This window comes from Tenrec ecaudatus, chromosome 1 (assembly GCF_050624435.1).
Source record: "Tenrec ecaudatus isolate mTenEca1 chromosome 1, mTenEca1.hap1, whole genome shotgun sequence".
Lineage (NCBI taxonomy): Eukaryota > Metazoa > Chordata > Mammalia > Afrosoricida > Tenrecidae > Tenrec > Tenrec ecaudatus.
In genome coordinates, this window is record NC_134530.1 from 166,085,454 (window position 1) to 166,111,461 (window position 26,008).

Here is a 26,008-nt window from a genome sequence, read left to right on the forward strand (position 1 = left end):
GGTCTAACCCCAGACTACCTGTTGCCAACCTCAGCCCCCAATTCCTGCTGAGAACTCAAGCATCACCACTACCACACCCACTTTTCCCACCTCCCACCAGACCGCCCAGACCCAGGACCCACAGAGCCCTGAGATGGGTGAACTCAGAACCCCCCACCCTCAGGGGTAATTCCTGGAGAGGCCAGCTGCCTGCCAGCAGACCAAGGCGTTAATTATGGGATGCTTGGCTATCTCTGAGGACATCACTTGTATCCCTGGGGGGCGTGTGAGGTAGGTCCCTGCCCCAATGAACCCCATGCCCCTCAGCCCAGACCTGTGCTGCCTCTGGCGCCCTGGCCCACATCTCTGCTGCCCCGCCCACGCAGGCACATTCCTTGGCACGGGCGCAGGGGCAGGGCCGTGGTGGGCGGAGCCGCGCGAGGGAGGGAAGAGAGGCCGCTCGGCCTGCCCCACCTTCCCCACTTGCCGGGCCCAAACTTTCCAGTAACCCTGCAGCCCCCGCGCCCCCTCGCCCAGGCCCAGCTCCCCAGTGCGGCTGTCTGTACACGGTATCCACATGGCTGCCTCTCTGTCACTCAAGTTTAGGGAGTTCCTAGCCCCTGTCCTGCAGTAGCATCTGAAGACCAAGGACCTGTCTGTCCCCAGGGTACCCCCACCCCTGAGGGCTGGCCTGTCCTAAAGTGCTGCCCAACCTGAGGGGGAGCAGAGGGCAGGCTGAGCACTGTCTCCCCAGGGGTCCGCCCCTTAGCTGTAGTTTGTTCTCATTAGGGTGTGTGCTGTTACCATGGAAATGGGCTGGGCAGCTGGAGGGTGATGTCCCCCCAGACTAAGAGGTTCAGGGGAGCTTTCTTACCCTGAGCTTGTGGGGTGCTCCTAAGCCGGTGGGTCAGCAGGCAGAGTCCCAGGCTCCTACTAGCCAGGCTGAGGGGAGGGAAGGAGGGAGAAGAGTAGCCTGGCACTTGGGCCAGGCCTGGGCGGGGAATGGGGGCACAAAGGGGAGTCAGGGAACAATCCTAGCCTTGTCCAGCCTCCAGAGAACAGCGCGGGGTGGCCCAGCCCCATTAGCAGGCAGCTCACTGGGCCTCCCACACACAGCCGCCCCCCACCCCCGCTTGCCCCAGCCTTAGATCAGGGAGGGCTCTCAGGCTGGGCTGCACCCCAGTCCTAAGCTCTGCTAGGAATTGATAGCTCTGCCTTTGCCACAAATCCTGAACTGGGTCCCAGATATCACCCCCCTTTTCCTGCCTCTTAGCACCTGGAACTGGGCAAAATTCAAATGCCTTTGGTAAATCAGTGTTGGCTCAACAGGGATTCTGCCAAGCCTGTCTGCCCTCCACCCCCCTGCGGATAGCTTGAGGTGCCAGTCCTTGCAGAGGGCTACAGGCTGGAGCCAAGGCGCCCCATTTGGAGGACCTAGATCTGAGTCAGAATTGAATGGTTTGGTTGAACTGCAGATTTCCCAAGAGAAGCGCCCCAGGTGAGCAAAATGTTTTCACCACCTGCGCTCACAGGGTCCTGACGGGTCCCTGCAAACTCCAAGGACTTCCTTCAAGCAGCTTTTCCGAACGCATTGCACCAAGTAGCCCCTGCACCCCGGATCCCACCACTCCACACAGAAAGGCAACACGAGTCGGCCAGTGGGCTTAGGGGGGGTCTTTATTGATGCTGTCTGTCTCCACCAGGGATGGGGTGTCTCAGACTTGCTGTCTTAGACGCAGGGAGCCCGCTCTCTAAGCAAAGCTTGGGAAGCCGGGCTAGCCCTGTGGGGAAGGGGTAGCAGAGCAGATAGCCTCACCCCCACCCCATGCTGTGCTTCCAGCCTGAGGGGGAGGACCCAAGGCAAGTCTGGCCCCCACCTCCCACAGCTCCTGGTGCTCCTCATGCCCTGAGCTATTCATGATCTCTGCCCCCCACTTCTCCCATATTCACCTCCACACCCCAAAGCTAGCCCACTGCCCCCCCAACCCCGTCAGCCCTGGGGAAGGGCAGGAGCTGGTGACCCCGTCAGGGGCCTCCCACGGACCTCTCCTGAATGCAGGCCCGAGTGAGTCTCAGCTCTCCCCCGACTGTGAGCAGGTGTGCCCTCTTCTCTACTGGCTTCCACCTCAGGCCCAGTGCAGCAGCCCCCATGGCAAGCAGGGCCTGCACTCCCAGACAGCCAGAATGTGTCAGTGTGAGGCCCCGTGGCAGGGAGGAGGGGGTGAGCAGCAGCGCGGCCCTGCTACTCTGCACAGGCACCCCCTGGCCCGCTTCTGGCAGGGCCCCTGGCTCCAGAGCTGCCCAGTCCCCACCAGGGCGATGAGAGGATGACAGGTGGTCTGTGAAGAGGGAGTCTGCAGAGAACCACCCAATGCTTCCCCCACGGCCTGGAGGGGCTCAAGCTTCTGGCTCCCAACCTCTCTCCTTCCCCTCAGAGGTCTGGGAACCACTCCAAAGTAAAGCAGACTCCCATGCCTGCCCCTGCCCCTGGGGACAGCAGGGGGTCGAGGCAGAAAGGCTGGCTTGGGGCCCACAGGCCTCTCCTGCTCCAAGCACTTCCCTTGCTTTCCTGACATCGGCTTGGCACCAGGGACCCGCCCTCCCCGCTGGCTCCTGGGCCCTCCCTGTAGCCTCTAGGCACGCGTGCAGCTGAGCGCCAGTCTGCCTGTGGTGGGGTGACTGCAGGTGGTGGTCCTGGCTGTCAGGGAGGGCAGGAGAGATCTGGAGTCAGCCCCACTGCAGGGCTTGGGGGTCAGCCTCAACCAATCTCCTTCCACTGCTTGTAGAAGTCCAGAATGTTCTTGACGTCCACGCTGGCATGGGCAGCAGCCTGCAGGGCTGCCTAGTGAACAGAGGGAGGCGACATGAGGGGACCTGGTGTCAGAGGGCTGGCGGGCAGTAAAGGAGTGGGGAAGACAGCTGCGTGAAGGACCCACCTGCATGGGGCCGGAGAGCGTGTTGGGGTTGTCCAGGGAGAGGCCTGTGACAATGGTCACCATCCCACTCGGGTCCTCTTCGCCGGCGCCCTGGGCCAGGGTGAGCTGTTTGCAGCTGTCCAGGATCTTATAGAGGGTCCTAGAGAGGGCCGGGCCCAGGCCAGCATCAGCACAGCTCGAGCACCGGGCTCTACAAGGCCGGGGCGGGGGCCTGGGAGCCAGCCCAGAGGCTGTGCTGCAGGCAGAGGCCCAGGGGCCCCAGGAAGGCTGAGCAGGGACCTGGTGGGTCCTGTCGCCTGTGCAGATCTCTGGCCCCGGCCTGTTCCCGAGCAGTACCTGAGCCCCCAGGGAGGTGGGGGGTGAAATTTACCAGGCATCTGTATCCTGCCTCTTCAGCTTATGCCGCTCAAAGCTCTTTCCCACCTCTTTCTGGCAGCGAATGTACCTGCAAAGGAGAAGTGAGCATGGAGGTGAGGGCCCAAGGATGGGGACGCCACACAAAGCAGTCATTGTGGCTCTGGGGGCCCGTCTCCCCTCCAGAGTCTGTGTGCAGCCATTGAAGTGGCATCCTGGCCGAGGGCCCCTGCTCTGATAGCATCGCTACTCCGGTTCCTCGGGAGGGGGGAGAGGAGAGGAGGCAGCAGATGCTTTCAAGTCAGGGCTGCTGGAGACCAGGGCCCAACAAGCAGGCTTTATGCGGCCCCCTGGGCAGACACACAGCTGTCCGGCGCTCTTCGAGCAAGTGAGCGGGCGGGCGGGCAAGCAGGCCAGTCAGCAGGAAGGATGGTGTGGGGGTCTGAGCCCTGACTCAGCTTCGTGCAGGGTGGAGGCTGCCCATCCTGGGGGACCTGAACGTCTGACCCAGCCTAAAGTAGGAAGAGCCCACAGCTTGCACTTGGGGGGGGGGGGTTCTGTTCTCTGGGGATGTTGGTCACAGGGCTCCTCTGATCTTCCCTCCGTCAGCACCCAGCTGGACTTCTCAGGAGTCCGTGGTCTCCGTCCCTGGCAACGCGGGTGGCTCCAGCCCAGCCGCCTTCCTGCCAGGCACACAGCCCTGGTCCAGCCAACCCGCTTACCTGTTTCCTTTCTTAAACTCCGCCTCCAGGTAGCGGATGCCGTCCCGGGCCCCCAGGTGTTCCTTCTTCAGTAGATCCAGGCCATCGATCACTGGTGGACAAGGACAAGACCAGTAAGGTCCGGCTGCCACACGGGCGGTCACTTCTGATTTCTCATCTGTTCCTCCCAACAGCCTGGCTGGGCGCCCTTCACAGATGAAGTGACTGAAGTCCAGAGGGGCGGTGGGGCTTGACCAAGGCACGTGTGTAAACTGGGTCCCAAGCCCAGGGTCTCCCGTGGCCACCCTCACCTCCCAAAGCGACTTACCGGTCCTTGGGATGATGACAATGAAGCGGCCACTGGTGGCCAGCTGGCGGATGACCGGAAGGTGATGGCAGAGGGCCTGGGTGTCAGGGACGAGGTAGGGAGACATGGCTGACTGGGCCTTGGGCTGCTGCAGGCTGCCCTCAAGCTGGGAGACCTCCAGCTGGTGAGAGAAGGCAGGTGGTAGCAGGGCCAGGGAGGAGTGGTGCTTATGGGGCTCTTAGGGGCCACCTCCTCCCGCCAAGGAGCTGGAGACCTCCTTTTCCCAAAGGTCTTGGGTACGACAGATAGGAGGGGGCAGAAGAGACACAGTAGTGTGGTGGCAGCGAGTTTCCAGAAGCAGGGGGCAGGAGGGGCGCTCTTCGGCTAGGAGGACAATCTGAGAGAAGTGGGGAGCCACAGTGGACAAAGCAAGAGGGCAGCAACCCAGCTGGCCCCAAACTCACCAGCCCTCTGCCCTCTCTCAGGGGGAAAGGCTTGGCAACCCATCCCAGGATGGATGGAGGTGTCTGCTTGTGCCCTTTGGGTGAAACCTTAGAGCATGTGGGCCTCCCCCCTACCTGCAGTCGGAGCTGAGCCATGTCTCTCATCAGTCTGTTCCTCCGAGCTTCTTCCTGGGCCTGTGAGGAGACAACCAGGCGTGAACTTGGCGTGAAAGGTTGAGGGTGTAGTTCCCTCACCCAGTGTCCAAGGACATCCTGGGGTCTGAATCGGGGGCCCTCACAAAGTCCCCTCACCACAAGGCTTGCTAAATAGTCCTCTCAGGGGTCGGAGAATAGAAATATGGGTGAAGGGTGACAGCAGACGGTGTAAAAGATGAAAATAAAAATAATTTATAAATGATCCAGGGTTCACAGGGGTGGGAGGGAGGGGAAAAAGAGGAGCTGATACCAAGGGCTCAAGTAGAAAGCAAATGTTCGGGAAATGATGATGGCACACATGTACAAGTGTGCTTGGCACAGTGGACGTGAGGGTTATTAGAAGATCTGTAGGAGCCCCCAGTACAACGGGCAGTAGTAATAGAGTCCTGGCACGTGCTGGGGGCCTGCCTTCCTCTACCCACTGACCTAGGGGCTCCGCTGCTCCCTGCTGGGCCCTCAGTCCCTCCTCCAACTTCAACATGGTCTTGTCTCAAGGCCTCTGCTCCTGTCTATTTGCATTCCTTTCCCAGGGGATACCACCCCTACACACCCCTGTATCTCCCACTACGCACTGCTCAGCCCAGACCTGACCACCACAACTTCAGCCCTCCGTGTTCCACAGAGCCAGCCTTCCCCGCCAGTGTCCCCACCTTTGCAGACCCTGCTGCCTGCTCAAGGCACATTGAGTGGGCTTTTACTCTTCCTCCCTCTGCCCCAGAAATCATCTGCTTCCTTTGCCTGCCAATGACCCCTCCTCAATATCACTCCAGCCCCCACCGCCGTGAGCCCAGCCAAAGCCAGCCCTCACCCCCCCCACCCAATTCTAACAGCCGCCGCCTCCATTTCCACCCCCTGCAACCAAGGCAACCGAACCAAGGCCAGCCGAGGGCCTGAGAAATGGTCTAAAGGTGCAGGCCGGTTCCAGGTAGAGGGCACAATCTTGCTGGTCCCAGGCCACTGAAGAGCTAAGCGGCACCACCAGAGGATGCGTTCAAGTCAAACTCTGGAACACACAGCCCTAATCCGGGCACGCGAGGGCACCAGTCCCAGCCACCCTGAGGGACGGTGTGCGACACAGCAGGCTAGTGCCTGGGCAGTACGGTGAACACGCTTAAGTCGGCCCAGAGAAAGGCCTCGGGATTTGCTCCTCACAAACCAGCACACTCGGGCCGCAGGTAGCTAACTCGTGTTTGAGTTTCAGTGCCAAAGCTAACGTCTTAGTTTTGGTTTTCGAGTTATGGTTCCATAGGAGCTGCCACCCTGTCCTGGACAGTAAGAACAAGCCTGCCCAGACAACAGTGCCGCCTTGGGGAAACATCGGCAGAAGGAAGGCGGAGGCAGAAGACTAAAACCTAGCTGAGAACAACCCACTGAGCCCCGTGGGCAGTCAGGGTAAGAAATCCCCCCCACCCCCATACCCCCGATGCTGCAGAGCAAACCCAGGGGTCTGACTTTTAGAGTGAAACTTCCAATTCTGAAACTCCAGGTTTTAGGGCGAACCAGCGCAAGTGAGAGAGATTCTGAGGACAGGCTCCAGTCAGCCAGGCATGCTGGACCTACACGCACCTCAGAGAGGACCCACTGAGAAAGGGAGCTGTGGGTCTTTCTAAAGCAGGCAGGCCCCGGGCCCCAGAGAATCAGTGTGGGCACTCCCACCTGGCTAGCAGGGGAGTTATATCCCCCAAGAGCTTGTAAGAGGCAGGACTGACGCAGGTCTGCTGAGGGCAGAGTTCCTAGGGCGCCTCAACTGTCAATGAAGCCTTACAGGTGCCAGCACCCCGACACGGCACGCGCTGTGAGGGTTAGAGAAGGCAGAGCAGGGCAAGCTCGGCACCTGCACGGAGCAAGCGCTCACCAATGACCAGAGGACCAGGTCCTCGGGGCAGCAGCACGTGGAGTGGGAGCAGCAGGGGGCAGCCTGGAGGCCATATGGCCTGAGTCTGCTTGGCCTGTGCCACCCAGCACCAGGGTACAGGGCTTTCCGTGTGCCCCTGGCCCCCAGGAGGAGTGTCCAGGGGCTTAGGCTAGAGGAAACACCTGCAAAAACGTTCATGTTTTGGATGCCGCGTAACTTTATGACTTTTGGTTATACCTTGTGTTTTTCCCAAAGGACAGAACAAAAACCTTCACGTAAGATTTAACGGGGTAGAAAGGGGAACCAATCACAAAGATCTACATATAACCCCCTCCCTGGGGGACGGACAACAGAAAAGTGGGTGAAGAGAGACATAGGACAGTGTAAGACATGACAAAATAATCATAACTTATAAATTATCAAGGGTTCGTGAGAGAGGGAGAGTGGGGAGGGAGGGGGAAATGAGGAGCTGCTGCCAAGGATTCAAGTAGAAAGAAAAGGTTTTGAGAATGATGATGGCAACAAATGTACCAATGTGCTTGACCCGATGGATGGATGGATTGTGATGAGTTGTACGAGCCCTAATAAAATGATTTTAAAAAGAAAAGATTTTAACACAATGTGATAGCTTTGAAGACAGCAAGGAAGCGGGTTTGTGGGGAGCTGGTGACTGTTCCAGCTCAGCAGACAGGGGCGCTTGGAGGGCTGGGGCACACGGGCCAGACACCCACACCCCGAATGGACTGGTGACATTAGACACTGCAAGGACAACATGCTCAGGGTTACACGGGCCCCACTGCCCCAGTGGCTGCTCGCATACCAAGTGTAAGGCCAAGAGAAAGGCGCTCAATGCTCTAACCCGGGTTCTGCACGACGCTCACCACGTGTGTAGGTGGCTGACCATGTGAACAAAAGGGACCCAGGCACACCCTGCTCCTAGAGCCCCGATGAGATTAAGGCTCAGCCTGCCTGCAGGGGACAGCACCAGGATCCCGTCTGCTGTCAGCACCCTCCGTAAGACCACATGGGAGGCACCTCACTGCCCTGTTGGCTCACCCCAGCTCACAAACCCAACACGCTGACTGGCGTTCTCACAGAGCAGTGATAAGGAAGTCCGCTACAGGGAAAGCGCCAGAGAGGGTCCGAGCGCAGGGCCTCCTCCCTCCCGAGGCACAGTCAGCGCCCGAGCCCACAGGGGGCCGAGCTGGCAGGGCAGCGCGGGCCTGGCTCACCATGCGGAACTGGGCCTGAGCCTGCTGCAGCAGGCTCTCCTGCTCGGACTGCGCGATGCTGACGAAGATGCCGACCTCGGGGCTGAACTGGAGGACGCTACCCTGCAGCCGCGCCACAAAGTGGCCGAAGCTTCGGATGCAGCAGACACGCACCACCGACTGTGGAGAGACCCGCACCCCACTGGGATGAGGAGGTCTGCCAGGGCCCAACCCTGCTGCCCCCAGCCTCTCTCTGTGCCCAGCCATCTCAGTCAGCAAGGTTCCTCGGAGGCCTGTGGTCTGCGGGAAGAGGGACCCAGAGGCCCAGAGCTGCTCTCGCGGCTAGAACGGCAGGCTCAGGATGGTCAGGGAACCAGGCCCAGGCCCGAGAAGAACTGGAAGTGATCAGGCCTGAGCTCAATGCCGCTGCTCAGCACAGTCTCAGCTCCTCCCGTGTGCAATGCGGGGCGGGGACGACAGCAACATTCCTCAAAGAATCCCCCAGCAAAACCCTACCTAGCGCCCCAAAGACAAGCTGAGGGCAAGGTCTGCCTACAGTCAGGGGGAGGGGCTGGCTTGGCTTCTCTCTGCTGCCCCCACATGGCCGGGCTAAGGGGCAGCGGCTCCTTCAGCTCGAAGGTTCTGTGACCTGGTCCTCTCAGAGTAGCAGGCTGGAACTAAGGGGGGCGCTCTGAGGGTATGCACCCCCACAGGAGACTGCGGGAAGGACTCGGCCACGGCCAGGAAATAAATGGAAATGGCTCCAGGTAACCTAGTCTACAGGCCAAAGTCTGTACAGGAGGGCCCCCACCCCCACCCCGACTTTGCTCCGGGGTCTGGCTGACACGCAGAAACATCAACAGAGGCAACCACCCTCACCTCCTCCAAGGGACTGAGCAGGGGCCGATCAGCGTCAAAGTTGAAGCGTCTGTGGGCCGCCCGCAGCGGGGGCAGGTTCCGGAGAGCAGTGTCCTCGGGGAGCAGCAGGGGAGCAGGCAGGTCAGGCAGCTCACGGCCTCCAAGAAGCTCCTGGATCTCAGGACACAGAGCTAGGCCTGGAAGAGAAAGGTACTCAGAACCCCTCCTGCCAGCGGGAGCCCCCTGTGAATTTCCAGGCTGCTGAGACAGAACCACCAGGCCAGGTGGGTGGAGTTCTAGGGCCCAGAGCTGACAGGGGAGGAACCAGAAGCTTCATGCACCCAGAAGGAGGGAGCTGGCTCTGGAGGAGAGTGTGTGCAAGGTGATGGTGGTGGGTGGAGACAGACATGTGCTCAGATCTGCGACCACAGGCAGCCGGCTTCCAGGCCCCTCTGCCCGGCCCCTCTGCCCTGCCCCACTGCCCCCCAGGGAGCACTCTCCTTAGCTGGCCAGGCCACCTGCCCACAGTGAGCTTTGTTGGGGAAGGAAACCAGAGAGGTCTTGACCACAATGACTGCTGTGTGCTGGGGAGGCTGAGAGTGAATCCCATTAACCAACTTATCCCAAGGGCTGGGTTACCGGGAGGGGCACAGGGAGAGAGGATTGCTAGGGACTCACTCACCGGACTCCTGGAGCTCGCTGGCCGCTGGCAGCAGATTCAGCAATACAGACAGACGGTTCCACAAACTCTGGGAGCTCTGGGGAGACAGCGGTGAGAGGCCTTCAGCAGGGCTGCCTTGAATACGCAAGGCACTGCCCTGGGAGGACTTGAGGCTACACACAGAGGCCTGGGAGGGATTTGACAGGAACACGAACAAAGGAGGCCAAGCTCTTATGGAAGGCGGAAAACAAGAGCTGGTCCCTTGAGGCAACAGGTGAGGGAGAATGGAGCCAAGCCCCTCCTGCCAGAGCCCACTCCAACTCCTCAGGGCCTGTGGGTCCCCGAGAGCGCCAGTCTTCCTGAGTAGAGCCTCTTCTGTCCCCACAGAGCAGCTGGAGGGCGCCAACCACTGACCTCACGGTTAGCAGTCCAGGGAGTCCCGCACACCACCACCAGGGCTCCTGAAGACACGGGCAGCTGCACGCTGCCTGACAAGGAGGCAGGGCGATCCCAGCACAGACTCTAGCTGGGGTGGGGTGGGGGTGAGGCGGCGGCTCATGATGGAAGAGGGGGCATCTCCACGTCTAGCAGGAAGATCACCTGTTTCTCTGGGCTCTCCTGGGATGTGGCCCAGCAGCTCTACCTGGGCCTCACCTCCCTCAATGACTAACGAGGACTGGGGACTGTGTCAGAGCACAACAGCACACACCCAAAGGTGTGCCTGACCCGGAATCACATTCTCTCCCTGGGGGAGGGGGACCAGAGGACAGAGGGTCTGCGTGGAAGGTGCATGCTACTGGAATAGAAAAACTTGGAATAAAAGCCTCAGGAAGCCAGAGGTCCCCAAACGGACAATGAGTCTGGGGAGGGGAGGGCCTCCAGCAGTCGGCTGGTCTCTGCAGCATCTTGGCCCCTGGTCATCACACTCCTACCTCCTGACTCTCCTTCCAGCTCGCCCCTGCCTAGAACACCCTGCAGCCTCTATCTGAAGATCCAACCTCTCTAGATGCCACTTCCACTGCCATGATCCTCTCCTCCAGCTGCCGTGTCCTTCTCTGGACCCCTGCATGACAGTGTGGACCATCAACTTCACCCTGAAGCCCACGTTCTGGCCTCTCACTCAGCGTCACTCGTGACTGGGGAGCGCTGGGTGCACACTGGGTTATGGGAGAGCCGCCAACCCCAGGTCAGCATCTCAAACCTACCCGCCGCCGACAGCGGAGAGAGGAGACTGCCAGCCTCAGAAGCCCCAAGGAGAAGCTCTACTCTGCCCTGGAGGGGCTGGCTGTGAGTGGAGCCAACCCAGGGGCAGTGGGTTTGGTTTGGTGGCTGGTGTTGGGGACACAGCAGGACAGGAAGTCTGCCCACCATTCCCAGTCCACGATCAGTATCCCCACTGCCCTGCCTCCTATGGGTGCTCAGCAGTTCTCCCTGCCTGGTGCAGACAGCGGCAGCGAGCCCCAGCCATGCCCCCCCACCCGGCCCCCTGGGGCTGACCTGTGCGCACACAATGATGAGGTCGGGATTGGTGCGAAGCCAGTCCAGGAAGACTTTCACTGCGGAGAGCAGGCCTTCGGCCATCAGGACCTGCAGCTTCTCCTGGATGCTGCGCTCATTGCGACAGGAGTGCCCGCTAGACTCACTCCCCTCCGACTCTGAGCCCTCCTCAGAGGCTAAAGGTGGGAGAGGGAGAGAAAACACAATGAGCAACTGTCAGGCACTTGGCAACGGGCACAGTCCTGTGGGGAAGTGAGCCCAGGGGGGTCCTGCCTGCTCTTCTGCAGAAGGCGGAGAAACGGAAGACGGGGCGTCACTTACGGACCCTTGCCTAGCTTTCCCAGGCTCGCTGGCTGGTCACTTTCAGGCCAGGAACCTTGTGTCCCTTTAAACAAGATGCTTTCACATTCAAGCTGATTTGTAAGGTTGGTCTTCCAGCTACGAACTCAACCAACACTTATGAAGCACCTACTCGGTGCTGGAAGGTAGGGCAGACAGGGAGGAGGGAAAGAAAGGAGCCTGGGGTTCAAGGAAGCGCCTTCAATTCTTTGTTCCTCTACTGGGAAGTCCCTTCCCCTCTGAGCACCAGCTTCATGCTTCATTCCTGAGCCCTCACCAGGCCCCGAGACACAGCAGAACACCAACCGACAACATGTCACGCACGGACAGGAAGAGGGGCGGAGCGAGGCTACAGCCCACAGGAAGGAAATCTAACCCAACCCAGGACGAGCCCCAACGGAACGGACTGCTCGTCTAAAAACTAAGGAGCAAATGAAAGGTTGGGCCGAGTGCGAAGCAGGCGGCTCCACTCAGAGGTAGCAGGGCGCCCACCAGCGCAGCGGCAGATCAGCTCTAGAACAGGGACAACCTCGCTTCCGCCACCACACTGCCGTAAACCGGAAAGGGCACAATGCCTTAGGAAAGTGCAGCCTCACGGATTAAGATCAGAATGGATTCAAATAAATGTACATTTTTCTAATTATATAAAAAAAGAAAGTGCAACCTAATTCTAAGCAGAGACTGAACTCAGAACGGGCCCTCCCTCTGCGAGGAAGATTCCCAGGCACCAAGTGTCATTCTAACCAGCTGCCCTGGTGGGAGGCTCTCGGGAATCCTGGAAGAACTAGGGGACAGTGGCGGTTGTATGGTGGAACGCCCCACGCCCAGAGAGCAGAGAGGAGTGGGGCAGAGACAGACCAAGGGAGCTGGGCATGTGGATGTGAAGAGGAGTGGACCCCACCACGCCAACTCCACGTCTGGCGGCTAGGGTGGGGATGGGGGGGAGCAGCACTCACACAGGGGAGAGTTCCCTGGCATGGAGGTGGGGAACACAGCAGGGTGAGGTGAAGTCCACGTACCTGGCTCGGAGGGCTTGTCCACATCCCCATTGACACAGGGCTTGCAGCCGGCCAAGGCATGAGATTCCGTGGGGGTCTGGAGAAGCAAGTTGCTGAAGGTGGGGGCCAGTCGGAAGCAGCGCTTGGTCTGGAACATCTGGGTAGACATGGCCTGGAGATTGCTGGCCTCGCTGGGGCCCAGTGGTCCGTTGAGGGTCTCGGGAGCCTCTGACCTGGCCCGGGGGGGCTCCAGAGCTGGGGAAGGTGCCCCCTCATCATCCTCCATGTCTTCGAGGTCTGATCGGGACTCCTGGCTGTTCATCTCAGAGTCTGTCTCAGCATCAAAGGCTGCTCCTCCACCCTCCAGACTCCTGTCCGAGCCGCTATCTGAGCCTTCACTGGCCCGGGCGGAGTCGTGGCTAGAGTCTGACTCAAAGCCTTCGCTCAGATCGCTGTCGTCACCAGCTTTGGGTGGATGGCGCCGCCGCCGCAGGCAAGAGAGACGGGAGATCTTGCGGCTCTTTTTTCCCTCGGCCCCTTGTTGTGTGGCAGGAGCTGGCTCCAGGTCTGGCTCCCCCTTCTCCAGGGGCTCCTTGGACTCCGGCTCCTCTGTGGGGAGAAAGTGCTCAGGAGGTGCCTCTGGGGAGAAGCTCCCCCACCAACGTCTCTGGCTGTTCCTGGCCCCTCTGGCCTGCCTGAGCCCACACCTGTGCTGTCACTCTGGAAGGCTGGCACGGGGTTCTCGGCCTCTTCCAGCTCTGCCTGCAGCCGGATGTTGACGTGGTTGACGAGGTGGGAGAACAGGGCCAGGGTGAAGGCGATGGCCGCACTGTACTGCTTGGATCCTAAAGCCAGGAAGCAGGGCATGGGAGGCCCGGAGCCCGATGAGGGACAGGCATCACCTCCGCTGTTCTCAACCCTGCCAAGGGCCCAGATTTCCCACATCTGACAGCGTCATCCCATCAGGTTCCCACTCCCTCCTGTGAGCATACCCCAAGTCCCTCCTCATCCTCCACAGGCCCCTCCCCAGCCCCGGAGCACCTTCAAAACCCAGGCCCGCCTTCATCTTCCTCTCTCCCTACCTTGCTCTCCACATGCCTCTGCCAGAAAGTTTTCTAGAACTGTCTAACTGCCCCAAGGACAGGGTGTGAATTCTGTCTGGATCATCAGCCAAGTATCCTGACTTCTCTCCTGGCCAACAGTGTGTATATGTCTGTCTGTCTGTCTGTCTGTCTTGGGGCGAGGGGGGGAGGAAGGAGGAGAATGAGGAGGGGTTGCCTCTGCTCACTGCCCAGATCCTCGTTCAGGGATGGCTCCTAGCACCTACCCTTCATGACTGCGCAGCCCCACGGGTGAGGCTGCAGCGTAGGGAGACAGCACTGCAGAAAAGGCAGGAGGAGACCTGAGCCAGTGGGGAGGAGCGTGGGTGCGGAGAGGCCTACCTGCTCTCTTCAGGCTGTGCACGCCCATCAGGCAGATCACGACCATCTGGAAGACGAGGAGGTCCGGGAGAAAAGCGTAGCCACTCTCACACTCCTCCTCCTCCTCACTGGCCAGGCTGAGCGTCGGGGAAGAGGGCAGATAGAAGAGACAGAGGTTGAAGTCCTCCAGGACCGACTGGCAAAGCGCTGTCAGCTCCGAGTCCACCGAGCTGTGGGAGGGCGGGGACAAGAGGAGGTCAGTGCCAAGGTCCGGCCGGCAAGACTCAGAAACAAGGGAGCCTCCTTAGTCTAAGGGGGAGATTCGGGAGGGCGCAGCAGGGGGAACACGCTGGACTGACTTCCAAAGCAGACACGGCACGAGGGGCGGCCACACACGCCTCCATTCAACAGCCACCGAGCACCCACTGTGTGGAGGACAGGCACACAGGGAAGCCAGCAAAGGACTCACTGGGCAGAGAAGGCTCCAGTGAGGCAGAATCCCTGCCCATCCTATACCCCTCCCCGCAAAGCAGCTGTCCTGCACAGGCCCCAGACTCGGCTCGCTCGCGTCCACAGGTCCACTCGCCTGCTTTTGGGCTGCAGCAGGCTCTGCAGGTACATGAAGTTCACCAGCAACCTCTTGATGTCTTTACAGCTGAAAGGACAGGAGCCCCAGGTTAAGTACTCATCGGCCCCGAGTCCCCTGGGTCCCACCACACCAGCCGCATACAGAGCCAGGCCCCACTCACCGCTTCTTACTGGGCGAGAGTTTCCGGGTCTCACTCTTCTTCAGCTGATGGTACATTTTGGCTGCCTTGTCACACAGCCGCCTGAGGTTCCCATAGGCCCCCTCAAAGGAGACTTCTGACTGGATGCTGAAGAGGGGCAGAGGGGAAAGGTCATGCCACCGGGCCTTAGGCAATGGAGCTGTAAGTAAATACTAGCAAAAGCCAGTGGCTGTCGTTTACTTCTGACTCAAGGCAACCTCACGAGTTAGGTGGTGGCCACCAGGTTGGCAATGGCTGGGTTTCTCAGGAGTCACTGCCAGGCCCGTGGGTGGACTCAAACTTCCAGTTGAGCACATTATCCATTGGTGCAATTCACCAGGGATGCCAGCAAACCCTTATCAGTAGACGCTGCCCTTCTCACCTTCCACATATACACACCCCACATTGAAAGACCACAAGCTACCTTCTTCTGGTCAACTTCCACCTACACAACCGCGTCCCGATTCGTCAGAGCGTGGATGCCTGTGTCCCGTGTCCACAGGACAGTCTACTGCGACGTTACAAGCTGCTTAGTTGCCCTCAGTCCGTTTTGACTGGTGGCAACCTGAGGGATAACAGGATGAAATGCTTCCTGACGGGGGGTCCCCAGGTTACAACCCAGGAAATGAACGTGGTGGGCGAGGTGGCCAGTCTGGACTGGTCCACAATCGAAGAATTTCATGCTCTGCTGACCCCAGGGGGCGGGGTCAAGTTCCCTTGCCCAGGTGAGCAAGGGCCAGAGCTAGGGCCAGGGCCCGGGGACATGCAGGGCAGAATGGTTAAGAATCACACTGGTGTTTGGTCACTGACCAGGTGACAGCAGTCCATGTTTCAGTTTCCCTGGCACCAGCGTCACTTAACCAACTGGATGTAGCCAGCCGCAGGTACGCTTGGTCACGGTGGCTCAGTATCCTGAACCTCATCCAGTGTCTGGTCCTGGTCTGAGGCCAACCCTTCTGAAGCAGGACAGCACCCTGCCCACTGAGCCGCCCCACAGCTGAGGGTCACCTTCATTGTCAAGAGACCGAGCTCCGTGTTGTACCTCCTAGTCCCCTCCTGGGGTCTCTAACCCATCAGTCTATTGGCCTGGTGCAGGAGAGGAAGGGTCAGCAAGAGGACGACGTGAACCATGTGGCCAAGGGCCCCAGGAACAACCGCCTCCTTTGCCACGAGACCTCAAGAACTGGATTGTGCCTGGCCACTGTTTCCGAGCATTTTGAGAAAAGACCCTACAGAGGAATGCCAATCAAGAGGGGGAAATGCAGAGGAGAATGACCAATTCTCGTGGATGCCAGGCTGTCCAGAGCCACGGAGGCTGGATGAAACCCTCAAACGACTGATCTGAGCTCCCCTTTAAAACCCGACGTCCCCTTCAACAACAAGTCTAGTCTCTCGGATAAAGGATAAAGCGCCTGTTTGAGCACGAGGCTCGTATGGATCAACTTAACTTACGACAGAACCTCAAGAGGCGAGCGAGGAACCTTCGGGCCACGGTTTCTGCTCACGGAAAGGGGCAACTCAGAGGAGGAGGGTGGGAGTGGCTGCAACGTCACCAGACTAGACAGGCACAAATGGCTGGCGCAAGAGAATCAAGCTTAACTCTCTAAAACTCGGGATTTCCTAACAGAGGCCTCTTTGGTTAACGTTTCATCAAACGTATGCCCCATCCTGGACGAGAGCAGCCCTGTGTTTTATACGAGGGGTTAGCGAGTGAAAAGCAGCAGGGCTGTGTGGGAGGGAGGCTCCTCCGGTTTAGTCCTCCTCTACCATGTGAGCCAGGGGCTGGAGAAGGGAGGCAGGAGAGAAAGACTCACCAGCGCAGGTAGCAGTACATGGCTTCCACGTTGTAGTACTTGCTGCCTGCGAGGGTTCCCAGCTGGTTGAAGGGCATTCCTGGTGAGAAAGGGAAGCCACACCGTGTGAGGCCACGACACTCACCCGACACAGCCCAGCCCAGCCAATGCTCGGCATTGGGGCCGCGTGGGCACAGCCGTGGAGCTGCAGGCACCACTGGTGTCCCACATGGTCAGTAAGTAGCACAGGGGATTGTGGGTCTCTTCTCCCTTCCGGTGAGTCTATTCCCGTTCGGCCTACTGCAGGTCACTGGCACTGAAGGGAGGCCATTTCTTTGGCTCTTCTCAGGAGAGGGTACTCTCCTCTCCAGTCTCCCCTGGTTTCTCCTTTCCCATCTCTCCCTGTAATGGAGTTTTACCCCTTTTCTCACAAAGTGTGATCTCTTCTTCCTAGGGAGACCTCAGAGCACAGAAGCCACCGTCATATCCTCTCTCTTCTGCCTCCCCGACTCCCTTAGGCCAACACTTGCCCATTCCTCTGCCCCGCCCAGCATCTCCTGAGTGTGTTCGAGGAGGAGGAGAAGGAGGAAGACGACGAGTGACCAGAGTGAAGTGAGCGTGAGGAGGAGGGGAGGAGCCAGGACAAAGTGCAGACGACCCACCTGCCGCCTCAACACCATCTTCTAGGAAAACGCTGCTGGGCTGGGAGGCCCATGCAGGCGCTCACTCACCAATCTGGGGCGCTACCGACAGGGCCTGGTAGTAAAATCGCTCAGCCAGCAGCTCGGTGTCCACGCCAGCTAATTCATTCTGATACCGTGCTGCAAGAGAGAAGGGGCGGATGGGACGGTTCCCGGTTCCAAGTTTCGGAAACTCCCCCTCTTCTGGGAGTCCACTCTGAGGAGCTGTCATAGGAGCCTAGGAGGAAGATACCTGAGCTAGGAGGCAGGTTGCTTGGGTCTCTGGCAGTCTTAAATCTGCATGACTATGAGCAAATTGTTCAACTCTCTCTTCCTTGCTGGGAAGTTCAAAATGTACAGATGACTTAGTGTCTGCAAGGTCACACGCTCCTCTTGCGTCTCTGCCCAGTGGCGGGAGCTGCAGCGCGTACAACAGCTCGGGAAGACTGGGCTACTTAGTCTGAAAAGCACTGCCCGCTTCTAGGGGGAAGACATTCACTCCTGACAGCCAGCTGAGCGGGCTGGTGACAGGAGAGAAGCCCGGGGCTCACTAAACCTTTGTATACCCAGCAGCCACACGAGGAACCTCTGTCTCTCTAAACAGGACCCAGAGACCACAAGACAGCGCTGTCTCCTTCTCAAAAACACCTGCCAGCCCCCAAGACTTCGACAACCCTTCAGGCCTGAAAGTGAATTCACCCTGGTGGCTCCATTTCCAGCCAAACAATAGACAGGTCTACGGGGCACAGTGCCACGAGGGAGCTAAGCACCATTTGCGGTTGAAAGGACAGAGTTCACCCAGGGACAAAGTTCACAAAGCAGGAAGAGTTAGGGGAGGAGGACAGGAAACAGGCAGACAGAGAACAAGGCTCGGAGGGCTCCTGCACTCCAGTCACAGGACGGGAGGGGCAAACCACGGAGGTAGTTGGGCTTGCTCTGTAGGGCACAGGGGAAAAGCAAAGTGGCAGCTCTTACATAAATCCCCCAGGTACACAAGACATCGGTGGCAGGCCATCTGTGCCCAATCCATCTCCTTCCCCGAGGCAGACACTGGCTTCTTGCATCCTGCGGGAGAAACAGAGAAAGACTATGAGGCTATTCCTCGGCCCTGCCTAGGGGGAAGTAGAGGCAGGAGACAGAATCCAGGCTGTCCTTGGAACACTGTCCCCTGGGGCAGAGCAGCTACACTGGGGACACAGACGCTCCGAGCAGGAGTCACTCCCGGGACAAGAAGGAACTGGAAGAGGAGAGTCAGGGTTCTCAACCTAGGCCAGCTCTCTGGGGAAAGCCTTCCAGAATGGAGACAGAGGTGAGGCTTAAATCACAGGTGCTTTGGGCAGAAGTAACCAACAGAAAGGTAAGAGGGTTAGGTAAATATGGGAGACTAACTCATTGGGAAGAACAGGTGGGAATGAGGCCGAGACAAAGGCTCCTGGCCATGGAAAAGAAGGCTGCTGAAGAGGATACGGGGACGTGGCCTTGCCCAAGGCGGCTGGTTAAACGCAAACATGCCTGAATGCTCCCTTTCCTTCCCACGCCGCTCCGCCGGGGGAGTCTGAGCCCTTTCCCACGGCCCAGGAACTCTTCCGAATTCCCCTGGCTTACCGCACCAACTAAGTCCCTGCTCATGGCAACCCGCAAGATCACTCCACTGTCACACGGAGGTCACAGAGGACTCGGAAGATAGTCTGCTCCAGAGACCATCCCTTAACCCTCCACCTTGCACCCACTCTCCTGGGCACACAGACCCCCCCACCCCCCAAGTTTTCTGCAGAGCAAGCGGAGCTGACTGACTGGGAGACGCACTCCCGAGGAGAAGACCAGAAGATGAGCACGGCAGAGGGAAGTCAAGCAGGCGACCAAGAAAGGAGCCTGGGGAACCAGCCTTGGAAGGGACGGCTCTTAACCTTATTTTCAGGGTCCCTGGCAACGCCTCAGATGATCTCGATAGAGTTTGCTTTTAAAGTATTATAAAGCCACCCCCTCAAACAAAAGTACATAGCAACACAAAGAAAACCAACTACTCGGGGAAACCGCTATCAAAGTCCTCCCTCCAGCATTTGCTGGAGTGCTCCTGTGCTTTCTTACCGACACACTGAACGACCTAGAGGAGGACCGACCACTAGCGGCAGTCCCCCATCTCTGACAGACACGGGCGACGGCGACCACGCTGTGACCTGACCACCCGTGGCCCCTTAGGAATCTCATCATAAACACCTCCTGTTGATTCCTGGATGCTCTCACAGATGTCCAGCGCTATGATCACTGTTCAAGGCACTGCTGGAAACATAAAGCCACTGATAATAAACGGCAACAATAAGGAAACTTTTTTTTTAAATGAGATACTCGACTTGCAGTGGAACCAACTTCTGACTGAGCTGTCAGGAAGGAGCCAGACAGATTTCACGCCTCCCTAGGTGCCTGAGCGCAGACCAGTGGCAGGTACACGACTCTGACTGTGGTTCCCGCTCCTGTGCCCGATGGCGGCCGACCCTCCGTCCGGGCTCAGTGGACTAGGATGGAACTTCTCCATCCAAGGCGAGCGACGAATGCTGGGAATTCTATCGACAGGGTTTGCAGGGCTAGTGCTCCCAGGGGTGGGATCCTGGTCATGTCCCCAGAAGCAGAAGTTCTGCTTTGACCAGAGAAAGCTGCCATGGTGGTGACAAGAATGGCCAGAATGTGTCCCAGGTGAGTGGAGGGGCAGGGAGTGGAAGACTCAGAGCAAGACTGGGGGAAGAACTTCTAAATCATAGGTTCCCAAACTGATTTGGCTTACAGCCCCTTAAAAAAGGTATGAAAAAAATGACTCAGCAACGCCAAGTCAATTACAAACTTTTGTACTATGGCCCATAATCCAGGATACAGTGCAGCCCCTCTGGATCATTGCAGTACACACAGCCCTGCCTGTAAGGAGCAGGATGCCCCACTTTGGGAAACACTGGAGGGTGGCCAAGCCGGAGAACAACTAGAAAAGGACATGAAACTACAGCAGCCAGCCCGGGCTTTTACTATCCTGAGCAATGTCCACCATTTCCCTACTATCTTAACATCATCAAACATAGGGAAAGAGGCTCTAAAGTCAGAGTGAAGTAAATAGTGCTGGCTAAACTAGCCTCAAAAGAGCTAAGAGAAAAGAAATGCTATGGCCACCATCCTACAGTGCCGCATCTACTCTAGAACCACCAGCCCCCCGGACTGTACCAGTCTGCAACGACTAGGCAGCCTCCCTCTCCATAACAACAGCATATGCTCATCTGGAGAAAGTAGAACTGCCCAAAACAGCCACAGGTCTTGTTCGAACACCCTTGGCCTGGCTGGGTCACAAACTGCACAATCCCCGAGGGCTGAGTGGGCCGGAGGCAGAGGCATGTGACCCCGCTCCTCAAGCACATCTTGCGGATTTCACTGACCTATGAGGGGGTCGGTGACGTGGGTCCAGTCGATGCAGCATTGCAGTTCAAGCTGGTAGTGGGACTGGATATAAAGAAGGAGATGCTGGTAGAACCCAATACCAGCAACTAGGTGTGTCCTGTAGGCACATTCCAAGGTGCTCCGGCTGTGGATGTGCTGAGCATGGGAAAGGGGAGAGGAAGACTAAGCACCAGGAGCGGACGAGCCCGTTGCCCTCTGTCCACTGAGGCAATGCACGGACAGCACCTTCCTAAGTCCAGACGCCACACGTCTTCTCTCACTCACCCATCGCCATCCACCGCGTAGACCCGTCTCTCTGGTTTCCCCATCTGGGAACAGGTCCCCTTCCTTTTCTGAGGCTAACCAGGCCCGTCACCCTGCCTCCTCTTCCTTGGCTCCTCTACCCCTCTAACTCTGCCCACGCTCTGGCCCACTTTCTCGCCTCCTCTTCTGTCCCTAGCTGTCCCCCTTAAAACAAGTTCCTTCCCTAGTGCTAGGCCCTTCCCTTACCTTTTTGTTCGTCTTGATAAGCTGGATAACTTCATAGTACACCTTTCTCCATAGCAGCTCCTCTGCCTTCCTCCCATAGTCCACTGGGTGCAGGAACATAAGCTTGACGCAGAGTTCACGCAGCCTGCGAGGGTGCAGAGGAGCATCAAAGAGGCAGTCTTGTGGTGGGGGACACAAGGACCAAAGGTAAGGGGTTAACTGCCAATATACCCACCCATGAATCTCTGGAACACCACCCCCCCAGGATTAATATGACCCAAGACAAGAGAAGTCCAGGAAAGTAAGACAAGGGGCGTGGGGTGTGGGGAGGAGGGTGCTCAAGAGGTAGAAGGTAGGAAGCAAGAACACGTCCGTCGTCTCCATTTTCCTGTCTGTCTTGCTTTTTACTCCCTCTTTCCCGTCATCATGCCAACTCCCACAACTCAAATGCTATTCTTGCGGCGCCAGGCTACCAGGTGCAGAGGCTGCGGGTGTGCTGCGGAAGGGCTGAGCCTTTGCAGCCCACCACGGTCCCGTGAGGTCGGGGAAGCCAGCAGAGGTCTCCAGCTGACGGTGGCTCCAAGTGTCCAACTTACTTGTTCCTCAGGCTAATGTTCTCCGGTTTGAACACTTCTTGATGAGCAGTTCTGTTGCAAAGGATGAGGTCAAGTCGATGCACGGCCTCCACCACAGCCCTGCAGCGAAGAGGGACGGGCAGCATGGCACACAGGACACTGCCAGGTGCCCAGTCTCCAGAGAAGGTAAGGGATTCAGAGCGGGGCAACCAGGAGAAGGTGGCAGGCTGATGCCTGGACAAAACACGGTGAAGAGTTTCCATCCTGATCCAGCAGGCACCTGGCTCTGGACCACCCCACAGTGTGACGATAGCGAGAAGGCAGAGGTACTGCTACACCCTGTACCATGCACAGGACAGCCCTCCACAGCAGACAACTACCGCCCCAGTGTCAACAGTATCAAGGTAGAGACTCGGCACACACCATTCGGGGACACCATGCAGACAGACTGGGGTCTCAGCCCTGGCTGTGTCTTCCCGACTGGGGCTCTGGGCAAACTCCTGGCCTCTTTCATCAACAAAAAATGGGAGGTGATCATCACAGCTAGCACAGAGGATTGTTGTGAGGATAAAATAAAGTGATGCACACACAGCCCTGGGACACGATAGCCACCCAATAAATAACGGTGGATAAGTGAGTTGTTATTATGCAAGGGGCTATTGTGGGGCATAAAGGGAAGGCATAAAATTCTAGTAAGAAATTCTACTTTGAAATAGGGAGGTTAGGAAATTCAGGATAGGTCAATCTAGAGACAGTAACTGGATTCATGGTTCCTCAGGGTTAAGGCAGGGGAAGTGGGTGGGGGGGATAGGAGCTAAAAATAATGGGCATAAGAATGAAGAAAATGTTCTAAAATTGACTGGTGATGGATGCATGATTCTTTTTAACATACTTAAAATATTGAATTTTATGGCCTATGAATTACATGGCAATAAAACTTAAAAAGAAACGAGAAACACTCCTCTGAAAAATAAAAGAATAGTGAGGTAGAAAGAGGAGGAAAAAGACAGATGGATGAACCCCTCAAAAACAGTAATGGGAGTAGTGATACCATGGAGAGTAGGGGGACGGTGGGGGGCAGTGGGGGAGAAACAGGAAACTGACTTCAATTATCGACATATAGCACCCACAAACACACACCAGAGGACAAACAACAAAAACGTGGGCAAAGGAAGACAGCAGATGGTGTAAAATATGAAAATAATAATTTATAATTTATCGGGGGTCTACGAAGGTGGGAGGATGGGGGGAAGTGGGAAAAGAGGAGCTGATACCAAGGGCTCAAGCAGAAAATGTTTTTAAAATGATGGTGGCAACATATACACAAATGTGTTCAATACAATGGATATATGGATTGTTATAGGAGCTGTAAGAACTCCCAATAAAATGATTTATTAATTTTTTTAAAGGAAAAGAAAGTGGAGGAGGGGACCACAATCTCACCACGGCCTCCATCCCCCTGGATTCCACTACAGAAACTGCTTATCATCCTGCTCCGAGAGGAGGCTCTGGAACCAGACTGCCTGGTTTCAAATCCTGGCTCAAGTTTCTTACCAGCTAAATGGTCCTGAGCAAAACTATCTAACTTCCTTCATTCAGTTCTCCATCTAGAAAATGGGGGTGATGATATCATCTCACTTGGTGAAGCTGAGGAAAAGACAGCCCTGGAGAGACTGGCAGTGGATGCACCCACGGGAACCGTGACGATGACCCAGGGGCGGTGGGGTCTGTTCTGTTGCACCCACTGGCTGGCACCCCCAGCAGCAAGCTCGTAGGGACTAAATGAGCCAGTGAGCATACAGCCCTCCAAGTAGTGCCTACAACACGGTCAGTGCGCAATACAATTAGTCTCCATCCTGTTAAGGCTGGAGTAGAACCAGCCACTCCAGAAGTCAGTCTGTCCTCACGGCAAAGGCCACAAAATACACAACGAAGGCCAAAACGTCCCAAGGGTGGGTGACACTTCTAGGGGGGTAAAATCGAGAGGATGACTGGCTATAACAGATGAATCCAGAAGGGCTGAGGTTACCAAACCCAAACCAGAAAACTGGGACTGACTTCTCCACACAAACCAAGCTGTGCTGCTGGACCAGGTCGCTCTGGTGGCCTGCAAAGGGGACGGTGACCACAAGCACCCCGCTGAGTACTCCAGGCCTTCTCCTACATAATCTTTGGGGGGGTCTGCCTCGAGGTGGCAACCAGCCTGGTCCTCGATGCCAGGGGCAGCACCAGATAGGCACCAGCAATTTCCCCTAGGCCATGGTTCCCGGGGCGGAGCTTCTTAAGCTCCAGGCCAGGGAGAGAGCCAAGGTGTTGATGTTTGTGTGCATGTGTTTGTGTTTAAGGAGAAGCTCCAGAGTTCTCCCAGTCTCAAACCCGCCCCCTCCCCAATGGTTAATCATCACCCTTCTAGAAAGTTCTAATTTAAGTCTTCAACTCTGAGAAGACAGCATTCTTGTCCATCACTCGCCATCGAGCTATACATCCTCCACTACTGTCTCTCATTGGCTACTATAACCTGGTACAGCGGTAAAATGTCTTCACAACAGGGTGCTCTTCTGGGAGAGAAATCAGACCTTCCCTCCACCAATCACCCCCACCAGCCACCTCGAGCTGTAACAAATGATCATAGAGGCGGGCTGTGGAGAGGTGTGAGCACACATGCAAAGCCACCAGCTTCGGGAGGGGAGACTGTGAGGGTAGTGGTTTGAGAATGACAAGGATGACCAGAGCTGGAGGCGAGGAAGGAACGCTGCAGATGCTGCCCACGCGCAGTCTGACAGGCAGTGCCAACACTCTGCAGCATGAGGAGGCACACGTGCCGCCCCAGCTCCCGCCTAACTTGCCTGGGGACCACTTGGGGCAGCCCAGGGGCTGCTGGGTTGGATCACTTTTCTATTTTTGGAGCGGCCTATGTTCCCCTCTGCCTCCTAGCTTACAAAGCTAAAGCCTGGCAGGATGTCTGCTCAGGGGAGAAACGTGACAACACGCCCTTGACCCTTTCACTGCCAAGATGGGGGCTGAGGTCCAGGCAGTAGCTTTCCCACAGGCAGACATCTCTGGTCTACCACTGCCTGAAAACCCAAGTTCGCTTCCTTCCCCAAGGACAAACGACTCCAGTCAGTCTCCAGGCTGCATCCTATCCTGCTCCAGTTCTGGAGCTCACGTTCCACTGGGAATCCAGGCTGGGAAAAGCTCCCACTGGCCTGTTCCCACGGGGGGCTGATGCGTGGCTAGGTGGCTCGAGGAGCATGGGGAGGCACTGGAGAAATCAGACACCAGAGCTGGAAGGTGCCTGCCAAGACACTACAGTCATGGGGCTGGGAAAAAACACAGGGCTCAAGAGTTCCCGAGTCCCCTGAAGTGGGGTCTCCTGTCCAACGACCACGGTCCAACCCACCATGCTTTTCAGCACGTTCCTTAGTCAGCAATGACTTCCTGAGCTCATCCAATCCGAATCACTCCTTTTAAGGACAAGGAAACTGAGACTCAAGGTCACACGGTCAGAATACGGCAAAGCAAGGACCTTACGCGGGCTCCCTTGACTTCAGTGCTGGGGCTCCTTCCCTGGGAAGTCCTACTCGCAGGAATCTCCGCAGGGTTCTAAGCACCCTTCCCTTCCGGGTTTGTCCGTCCCGCATCGGGGGGCCCCACCCTCACCTCCCTAATCCTTCCAGCCCCCGATTCCCCTGCTGGAAGCACAAATCCGCAAAGCTCAGCGCCGCCCCAAGCTCGCCGCGGAGGGGACCCCTCCACGTGCTTCCCTCCACACCTCCCACCCACCCAATTCCTCCATCCAGCACCGTCCCGGCCACGGAGCCCCGCCCCTCCGCTCCCTCCAAAATTGCACCCTCCACCCTCGCCCGCACCTCGGGCCAGCACCTGGCCCCCGCCCGCCCCGGAGGCCCCGCCCACCGCTGCCTCCCACCCGCCGGCCCCCCACTTCTCTGGGCTGCTGCACTGAAGCCCCGGCCCCTCACCGGTAAAGTCGCTTCGTGTGAAGGACCTTTGCTTCGGGCTCGCTGCTCTCCCCTGCTGGGGGGCCTTGGCTCATGGTGCCCGGGTCCGGGGGCGGCTCCCGGTCACAGGCCCCCGCCACCACCCACCGCTACTGCCACCATTGCCGTCTCCGGCCGTAGCCGCAGCCGCCACCGCTGCCGGCCCTGCGCGGCCGCCATCGCTGTGAGGCGGCTGCCCGCGACAGCTCCTCCTCCGCCGGCCAAGTCTCGCGAGATCAGTCACCGAGGTGCAGGCCAGTGCCTGCTGCGACCAAATCTCGCGGAACTCGTTTTCCCTCCCGGGAAGTTGCCAGAACTAACTCTGGGCAGCATAGCCTCTTTCCGCCTTCTCCAAGTGCTTACGAAAAAACTTTATTGACAAAAGTGCCAGAGAACGGACAGTGTACGCAGGGAGGAGGCTGAAGCTAAGCTGCATGGGGCCAGGAGAGCACATCGTTTGGAACGTCCAGGGGTTTTTTGGGTCATTCCTCTCCATTTGAGCTGAGCCTCTTTCAG

At 57.8% G+C, this 26,008-nt stretch overlaps 1 protein-coding gene across 1 annotated transcript; it reads right to left on the reverse strand.

Annotated features, from left to right (window-relative positions):
• Window positions 1–1,638: 1,638 nt before the first annotated feature.
• Window positions 1,639–25,711, reverse strand: SMG5 (SMG5 nonsense mediated mRNA decay factor). The gene is made up of 22 exons (XM_075563287.1): window positions 25,475–25,711; window positions 21,516–21,614; window positions 20,941–21,064; window positions 20,430–20,586; window positions 17,992–18,081; window positions 17,068–17,157; window positions 16,358–16,436; window positions 14,526–14,651; window positions 14,363–14,431; window positions 13,798–14,006; window positions 13,063–13,200; window positions 12,377–12,964; window positions 11,019–11,194; window positions 9,543–9,618; window positions 8,882–9,057; window positions 8,024–8,182; window positions 4,856–4,915; window positions 4,299–4,458; window positions 3,992–4,082; window positions 3,286–3,360; window positions 2,916–3,054; window positions 1,639–2,821 (listed from the first exon to the last, which is right to left on the reverse strand). The coding sequence occupies exons 1-22, from the start codon at window positions 25,546–25,548 to the stop codon at window positions 2,738–2,740; spliced, it is 3,039 nt and encodes a 1,012-aa protein (XP_075419402.1). The 5' UTR covers window positions 25,549–25,711; the 3' UTR covers window positions 1,639–2,737.
• Between the last annotated feature and the right edge of the window lie 297 nt (window positions 25,712–26,008).

What these genes read in the sequence shown, in the direction of transcription:
- SMG5 (XM_075563287.1), bottom strand. Translation starts at nt 25,548, where the DNA reads ATGAGCCAAGGCCCCCCAGCAGGGGAGAGCAGCGAGCCCGAAGCAAAG. An exon ending in TTATCAAGACGAACAAAAAG is followed by an intron (nt 20,587 to 20,940) that starts GTAAGGGAAGGG and finishes TCCCATGCTCAG; the next exon opens with CACATCCACAGCCGGAGCAC. An exon ending in TCATCATTGTGTGCGCACAG is followed by an intron (nt 9,619 to 11,018) that starts GTCAGCCCCAGG and finishes CTGTCTCCCCAG; the next exon opens with AGCTCCCAGAGTTTGTGGAA.